This window comes from Culex quinquefasciatus, chromosome 2, assembly GCF_015732765.1.
Source record: "Culex quinquefasciatus strain JHB chromosome 2, VPISU_Cqui_1.0_pri_paternal, whole genome shotgun sequence".
Taxonomy (NCBI): domain Eukaryota; kingdom Metazoa; phylum Arthropoda; class Insecta; order Diptera; family Culicidae; genus Culex; species Culex quinquefasciatus.
In genome coordinates this window covers 33,170,201-33,178,365 of record NC_051862.1, presented here as the reverse complement: position 1 = coordinate 33,178,365, position 8,165 = coordinate 33,170,201, and the positions used below count along the sequence as shown (strand labels likewise).

At 45.2% G+C, this 8,165-nt stretch overlaps 5 protein-coding genes and 1 pseudogene across 5 annotated transcripts; 3 read left to right on the top strand and 3 right to left on the bottom strand.

The window, feature by feature from the left end:
* Positions 1-698: 698 nt before the first annotated feature.
* On the bottom strand, positions 699-1,189 carry LOC6048605 (histone H2A). Its single transcript, XM_001865460.2, has one exon. The coding sequence runs from the start codon at positions 1,150-1,152 to the stop codon at positions 778-780; it is 375 nt and encodes a 124-aa protein (XP_001865495.2). The 5' UTR covers positions 1,153-1,189; the 3' UTR covers positions 699-777.
* Positions 1,190-1,379: 190 nt separating this feature from the next.
* On the top strand, positions 1,380-1,849 carry LOC6048601 (histone H2B). Its single transcript, XM_001865461.2, has one exon. The coding sequence runs from the start codon at positions 1,409-1,411 to the stop codon at positions 1,796-1,798; it is 390 nt and encodes a 129-aa protein (XP_001865496.2). The 5' UTR covers positions 1,380-1,408; the 3' UTR covers positions 1,799-1,849.
* Positions 1,850-2,664: 815 nt separating this feature from the next.
* On the bottom strand, positions 2,665-5,714 carry LOC6048602 (histone H3). Its single transcript, XM_038255130.1, has 2 exons — positions 5,351-5,714; positions 2,665-3,150 (listed from the first exon to the last, which is right to left on the bottom strand). The coding sequence occupies exons 1-2, from the start codon at positions 5,646-5,648 to the stop codon at positions 2,705-2,707; spliced, it is 744 nt and encodes a 247-aa protein (XP_038111058.1). The 5' UTR covers positions 5,649-5,714; the 3' UTR covers positions 2,665-2,704.
* Positions 3,308-6,338, top strand: LOC6048603 (annotated as a pseudogene).
* A 659-nt stretch (positions 6,339-6,997) lies between these two features.
* On the bottom strand, positions 6,998-7,415 carry LOC119767184 (histone H2B-like). The gene has a single exon (XM_038255129.1). It carries the CDS (start codon positions 7,400-7,402, stop codon positions 7,022-7,024), a length of 381 nt encoding a protein of 126 aa, XP_038111057.1. The 5' UTR covers positions 7,403-7,415; the 3' UTR covers positions 6,998-7,021.
* Positions 7,416-7,576: 161 nt separating this feature from the next.
* On the top strand, positions 7,577-8,109 carry LOC6048600 (histone H2A). The gene has a single exon (XM_001865466.2). It carries the CDS (start codon positions 7,641-7,643, stop codon positions 8,013-8,015), a length of 375 nt encoding a protein of 124 aa, XP_001865501.1. The 5' UTR covers positions 7,577-7,640; the 3' UTR covers positions 8,016-8,109.
* The last annotated feature ends 56 nt before the right edge of the window (positions 8,110-8,165 follow it).

Sequence of the window (8,165 nt, the reverse complement as noted above, 5' to 3'; positions counted from 1 at the left end):
GCTTAAATTTGTTGAAACTAGTTTTTTTTAATAAAATTATCGAATCATATTGCACTTAAAACTGAATCAAAGCAAGAATCAAAAGTTTTCACATTTTATATGAAATCGGTTCTACTGAAAATGCCTATAAATTGGGAGATTTTTTCAAATTATGTTTCAAAACACATAATATCAATTATTTACAATCTTATTTTACTTTCTCCTAGTGGAAAATCGTCTAAAGAATCCGAAAATGCATTCTATTTTTTGATTCGATATCAAGTTCATTGAGAAAATCATGACAATTTGAGAATATTAAAATGATGCTATTTATCAACATTTCCTTAATTAAAGTTAACTAACTTTTAAACTTATCAAAATTTTATGAAAACTTCTTCTAGAAGTACTTTTAACTCTTCTCTACCACGGTCAAAATGATTTCATACCATTCCGTACGTATTTAATTTGTACTCTTCAGTTTGCGGAAAAAATTCAAGGCTATCAAAGTCATCCCATTTTGAGGTATTTAAAATTCACAAATATTTGTCTCCTACACAAAAATTGTAAAAACATTTAAGTGTTTTTCATAAAATGTACACTACGAACAACAACCATTTTGGAGTAATACAGGGATCTTATTTCAACTCTTCTATAGAAAATGCAATCATCGAGAGAATTCTTTTGAAACAGACTCTTTTCGTAAACAAAATGGTCGTCCTGAAAAGGACGGTTTTTGATTGTTTCGCGTGTTCTCCTCACGGAGGGTCGTTGTCCGACGGCTTCAGGCAGGCATACCTCTTAAGCCTTCTTCTCGGTCTTCTTGGGCAGCAGCACGGCCTGGATGTTGGGCAGGACGCCGCCCTGCGCGATGGTCACTCCCGACAGCAGCTTGTTCAGCTCTTCGTCGTTCCGGATGGCCAGCTGCAGGTGCCGCGGGATGATGCGGGTCTTCTTGTTGTCCCGAGCGGCGTTTCCGGCCAGCTCGAGCACCTCCGCGGCCAGATACTCCATGACGGCCGCCAGATAGACCGGACCACCGGCACCGATCCGTTCGGCGTAGTTGCCCTTCCGCAGCAGACGGTGGATCCGACCAACCGGGAACTGCAGCCCGGCACGGCTCGAGCGGGTCTTGGACGCTCCCTTGACTTTGCCTCCCTTGCCACGGCCGGACATGATCTTCTCTGGTTGGTTGGTGGGTTTGTGAGTCGTAACTTACTCGATCTTAACAAAGAACGTTGCGAATAGATACTGTGAGTTTGAAGAGAGAAGAGCCGACCTTTTATACTGTCTGCCCCGAAGAGTTGGAGAGAATTCAAGAGTAAGAAGATTCAATACTTTTGCCTATCACGCAGGTATAAAAGCAGCCGATGTCCACGAGATCTCCATCAGTTTGTCATAGAACTATCGAACTATCTAAGCATTCGTAACAATGGCACCACCGAAATCTAGTGGAAAGGCTGCAGCGGTCAGCAAGTCCAGCGGCAAGGCGTCCAAGAACATCGTCAAGGGCGACAAGAAGGCCAAGAAGAAGACCAAGCGTAAGGAGAGCTACGCCATCTACATCTACAAGGTTCTGAAGCAGGTCCATCCGGACACCGGAATCTCGTCGAAGGCGATGAGCATCATGAACAGCTTCGTGAACGATATCTTCGAGCGGATTGCTGCCGAGGCGTCCCGATTGGCGCAGTACAACAAGCGGTCTACGATCACGTCCCGCGAGATCCAGACCGCCGTTCGTCTGCTGCTGCCCGGGGAGTTGGCCAAGCACGCCGTGTCCGAGGGCACCAAGGCGGTCACCAAGTACACTAGCTCCAAGTAAATGGTGCTGACGACTTCGTAAGCAGACAGTTAAAAAAACGGCCCTTTTAAGGGCCAACAAATATGTCTTGAAAGAGTTTTGGTTCAAAAAAATTCGGCATTAAATGTGGTCAACCCGTAAATTTCACCTGAACTAGATTCCCAATCTTAGAAATTTGATCCCACTCGAACTGGTCCATTTGCTTCCCAAGCTTGTGTCTAACGTTGCATTAAAATTCCTTAACAAAATGGCAGCCGGGTCGATGTACGGGGTACTGCAGAAGCTAAAGTACGACATGGAACTCTCAACTCGAACGTTGATGGTCCGGCATTTACCAAATACTGGGGGTTGTTAAGTAACGAAGCAATTTCCTGTTTTATCTGGTCCGAAACTGCGAACAGAGTGACATTGTTCGATCAGCAAACCTCGACCGGGGCACGTGCTTAACCCAGCGCATTTGATGTTGAACAAGCAATCAATTTTTAACACACCAAATTTAAACGAATTTTAGCCAAATTTTTAACGCATATAATGGTTTCAGACTCGGTAAAAGAAACGCACACGGAATCGCTCTGAGGAACTTCACGGAATTTCAAATTGTCCAAGCGATCGACGGATGGTGGGACGTTCTTAATGTATCAACAAGTATCACGAGTAGAGTGCTCAATGCTTTTGGCCATTTTAAGAAACCATGAGATCACATTTAATTGTTTCTGAATAACAAAAATGGCAGCTTGAACGACTCAAGATACGCATCCAAAATGGAGGTCGCCGCCATTGCTTATTTCAGTCCTCCATTTGATCTACCCAATCTGAAAACGAATTTCTTTTACCACAACTCTTTTGCAAATACTTTTGTGGCCCTGAAAAGGACCGTTTTGTTGGGGTTTTGGGAGATCCGTCGAATCTTCCGTTCAGAATACGCGCCTAGGCACGCTCACCACGGATACGACGCGCCAGCTGGATGTCCTTGGGCATGATGGTCACGCGCTTGGCATGGATCGCACACAGATTGGTGTCCTCGAACAGACCGACCAGGTAGGCCTCGCTGGCCTCCTGCAGGGCCATCACGGCCGAGCTCTGGAAGCGCAGGTCGGTCTTGAAGTCCTGCGCGATCTCGCGGACCAACCGCTGGAACGGCAACTTGCGGATCAGCAACTCGGTCGACTTCTGGTAGCGACGGATCTCACGCAGGGCGACCGTTCCGGGCCGGTAGCGATGGGGCTTCTTGACTCCACCGGTGGCCGGGGCGCTCTTGCGAGCGGCCTTCGTGGCCAGCTGCTTCCGCGGAGCCTTTCCTCCGGTGGACTTGCGAGCGGTCTGCTTGGTACGGGCCATCGTCTTCGCGGTTGTTGAACTGGCTTCGATTACTTCTGGATTGATACTGATGCTGACGCAGGCTATCGACTGTTGTATTTATAGCAAAAAGAGACTCTTTGTACATGGCATCGTACCCTTCCAACACATACAAAGTGGAAGAAAGTATATAAAGGCACCAGTCTTGAGGCGGATCTTTATCAGTTCTATTTCATCGTTACGCTGTACAACAGACCCAAAGCCCAACCAACAAGAGGAAGATGACTGGCCGTGGCAAAGGAGGCAAGGGACTCGGCAAGGAGGCGCCAAGCGGCATCGGAAGGTTCTTCGCGACAACATCCAGGGCATCACCAAGCCGGCTATCCGCCGGTTGGCTCGTCGTGGTGGCGTCAAGCGAATCTCCGGTCTCATCTACGAGGAGACGCGCGGCGTGCTGAAGGTGTTCCTCGAGAATGTGATCCGGGACGCGGTGACCTACACGGAACACGCCAAGCGGAAGACCGTGACCGCGATGGACGTCGTGTACGCCCTGAAGCGCCAGGGACGCACGCTCTACGGTTTTGGAGGTTAATCGCCAAGTGGAAATTGGAAATGGACGACGACATCCCCTAGCCTCGCAACAAAACGGCCCTTTTAAGGGCCACCATTTTGTTCAAGAAAGAGTTATCGTACAAGAAATATTCAATTATTATTAATAGTTTGAATAAGCAGTGATTTTGCTTCTTTTGCATCTAATTGTTCTCATTGTTCTCATTGTTATTTCTGGTATTGCTCTTTTTGTATAAAGTATGTTCATCGGTTTTTCGGATTTTGACATTTTTTTTTCTAAATAATTTAAAATACAAATCGATCAGTGACAATGTCAGGCAACAAATTTGGGTCAATCTTTCTCGATTTTTAATCGTTTTGGGGAATCTTAGGAATTTTTATGATTGAAAACATGTTTAAAGTTTCCAAAATTTTCTTTTCAAAGATTAAGTTGTTTATGCACGACCTCTTTTAGCGGTCTTGCCATTGTTGCAAACAGATTTTCTGCATTTTCTTTCTTTTGGTATTTTTCATATAAATATTTTTAAAATCTGAAGATTGCTGATTTTTTGCAAAGAAAAATAAAATAGTAAATCGTCCCCTCAAAAAACTGAAACCATTGTAAAATCTGAAATAATCAGGATTTTATGAATTCTGCTTACAATGATTAAAATGATTTGAAAAATGAATTTATTTTTAAATTGTATCCATTTGTCAACTTTATTAAGGATACTAAAATCGACATTTTATTCCCATCATGATGCATTTTAAATTGATTTCAGCTGATTGCACTTAAATTCCCATTACCATTATGATGTTTTTTTGAAAACATATTTTGTCCTTTGTCTTTTCGGGCCAACATTGAAGGGGTGGGAGACAAATTCTTTTAAATAAAATTTGTACTAGCCTTAGTAACATTCTTTTTCATAAGTTAAACATTGTTCAAGTTCATAGTTGTTTTATATAACAACAAAAAAAAAAAATAAAAAAAAAATCAGGTGACTCTCCCCTACCAAATGAAATCTTTGCAGCAGAACATGTTGCAAATGCTGATATTCTAGCTATAGCTTTGAGGTAATTGTTTCGCTTTGTCTATCTGTTGCTATTGTTAATATTTTTTTCGATACCAGAACCTAAGTTCATCAACCTCAAAATACAGGTCAATACTCGCGCTAAATGTACAAACCTTTTCCCAATAGTGAAGAATTCTTGCTCGATGGTTTGAATCAAATACCAAAATGATTTAATTTTGCAATTTGTTAAAACTGATTTTTCTTGCATTTGAAATGATTTTATTCCACCGTAGTTATTTTAAAAATACTATTCAGCCAGCATATTATAAAACAATTATAACAAAGTGTTAAAGTTTAAAAAATCATCTATTTTCATCATGTGACTTTTTTTAATTTTTATTTTTGTCGAAATTAGCATTCTAATTTGAATAAATCTTATTAATGGCTTTTATCTTTCATTTTAGAATTATTCAATATCAATATCTAATGTTGGGTAAGTTATACTAATTTACGCGCTTCTCCATAAAAAATGTGTCAATAATTTTGATCATGATTTTTGATCATCAATTTCAACTTTCAATGCAATTTGAATATTGTTTTGTTCGATAACTCCTTCCTGAACAAAATGGTGGCCCTTAAAAGGGCCGTTTTGTTGCGAGGCTAGGGGATGTCGTCGTCCATTTCCAATTTCCACTTGGCGATTAACCTCCAAAACCGTAGAGCGTGCGTCCCTGGCGCTTCAGGGCGTACACGACGTCCATCGCGGTCACGGTCTTCCGCTTGGCGTGTTCCGTGTAGGTCACCGCGTCCCGGATCACATTCTCGAGGAACACCTTCAGCACGCCGCGCGTCTCCTCGTAGATGAGACCGGAGATTCGCTTGACGCCACCACGACGAGCCAACCGGCGGATAGCCGGCTTGGTGATGCCCTGGATGTTGTCGCGAAGAACCTTCCGATGCCGCTTGGCGCCTCCCTTGCCGAGTCCCTTGCCTCCTTTGCCACGGCCAGTCATCTTCCTCTTGTTGGTTGGGCTTTGGGTCTGTTGTACAGCGTAACGATGAAATAGAACTGATAAAGATCCGCCTCAAGACTGGTGCCTTTATATACTTTCTTCCACTTTGTATGTGTTGGAAGGGTACGATGCCATGTACAAAGAGTCTCTTTTTGCTATAAATACAACAGTCGATAGCCTGCGTCAGCATCAGTATCAATCCAGAAGTAATCGAAGCCAGTTCAACAACCGCGAAGACGATGGCCCGTACCAAGCAGACCGCTCGCAAGTCCACCGGAGGAAAGGCTCCGCGGAAGCAGCTGGCCACGAAGGCCGCTCGCAAGAGCGCCCCGGCCACCGGTGGAGTCAAGAAGCCCCATCGCTACCGGCCCGGAACGGTCGCCCTGCGTGAGATCCGTCGCTACCAGAAGTCGACCGAGTTGCTGATCCGCAAGTTGCCGTTCCAGCGGTTGGTCCGCGAGATCGCGCAGGACTTCAAGACCGACCTGCGCTTCCAGAGCTCGGCCGTGATGGCCCTGCAGGAGGCCAGCGAGGCCTACCTGGTCGGTCTGTTCGAGGACACCAATCTGTGTGCGATCCATGCCAAGCGCGTGACCATCATGCCCAAGGACATCCAGCTGGCGCGTCGTATCCGTGGTGAGCGTGCCTAGGCGCGTATTCTGAACGGAAGATTCGACGGATCTCCCAAAACCCCAACAAAACGGTCCTTTTCAGGGCCACAAAAGTATTTGCAAAAGAGTTGTGGTAAAAGAAATTCGTTTTCAGATTCCAAATTAGGTAGAACAAATGAAGAAAATGAAAAAAGCAATGACTGCGACCTCCATTTTGGAAGCGTGTCTTCAGTCATTCTAGCAGCCATCTTGGTAAAACGAGAACAAATGAGTTCGAAATTTAATTGATGTGGAGAACAACAAAACAAGTTTAAGTTTAAATCCACAGTTAAATTATTTTGATATGTTTTCCTTTGTTTTCGAAAAAATCACCCCTCGCAATCGTTGCACTGGCAGAGTCTGGAATATTATTTATTTAGTAATACATAGTTCAATTCGCAGTTTTTGAAATAAATTGAACACGCATTTTTGGAAATAAACCCAGCAATGGCTACGACCGCCATCTTGAATGGAGTAGGGTAGTAGTTGCTTAAAATCTACAGTTTGGGTCGTTGTTTCATACCAAGACGGCATGGTTACTTTTTTGCAGTCTGTTTAAATGCTGAAGATATAGGAACGTTAAATGATTTTGATGTTTCTCATTATTTTTTAAAAATATGCTTTTCAATAATTTTAGCTTGAACTTTTCAGAAACAGAACTCTTTATTTAAATTTTTTGGTGGCCCTGAAAAGGGCCGTTTGAGTTTGCGTTTGAAAGATCGTTTACTTGGAACTGGTGTACTTGGTGACGGCCTTGGTGCCCTCGGACACGGCGTGCTTGGCCAACTCTCCTGGCAACAGCAATCGCACTCCGGTCTGGATCTCGCGGGACGTGATCGTAGACCGCTTGTTGTACTGCGCCAACCGGGACGCCTCGGCAGCAATCCGCTCGAAGATATCGTTCACGAAACTGTTCATGATGCTCATCGCCTTCGACGAGATTCCGGTGTCCGGATGGACCTGCTTCAGAACCTTGTAGATGTAGATGGCGTAACTCTCCTTACGCTTGGTCTTCCTCTTGCCCTTCTTGTCACCCTTGACAATATTCTTCGTGGCCTTGCCGCTGGACTTCTTGGCCGCCTTTCCACTAGTTTTCGGTGTCATGATGATGCGCGTCTGTAACAAACTGATGAAGATTCGGTCAAACTCGGCTTCTTTTATACCTGCGAGATAGGCAAAAGTAAAGAATCTTCTTCCTCTTGAATTCTCAACGAGCCTCCCTAGCAGACAGTATAAAAGGACGGCCCTTCTCTCTCCCAGCTCACAGTATCTATTCGCAACGTTCTTTGTTAAGATCGAGTAAGTTACGACTCACAACCCCACCAACCAACCAGCGAAGATCATGTCCGGCCGTGGCAAGGGAGGCAAAGTCAAGGGAGCGTCCAAGACCCGCTCGAGCCGTGCCGGGCTGCAGTTCCCGGTTGGTCGGATCCACCGTCTGCTGCGGAAGGGCAACTACGCCGAACGGATCGGTGCCGGAGGTCCGGTCTATCTGGCGGCCGTCATGGAGTATCTGGCCGCGGAGGTGCTCGAACTGGCAGGAAACGCCGCTCGGGACAACAAGAAGACCCGCATCATCCCGCGGCACCTGCAGCTGGCCATCCGGAACGACGAAGAGCTGAACAAGCTGCTGTCGGGAGTGACCATCGCGCAGGGCGGCGTCCTGCCCAACATCCAGGCCGTGCTGCTGCCCAAGAAGACCGAGAAGAAGGCTTAAGAGGTATGCCTGCCTGAAGCCGTCGGACAATGGCCACGACCCTCCGTGAGGAGAACACGCGAAACAATCAAAAACCGTCCTTTTCAGGACGACCATTTTGTTTACGAAAAGAGTCTGTTTCAAAAGAATTTAAATTATCAATACTTTCTA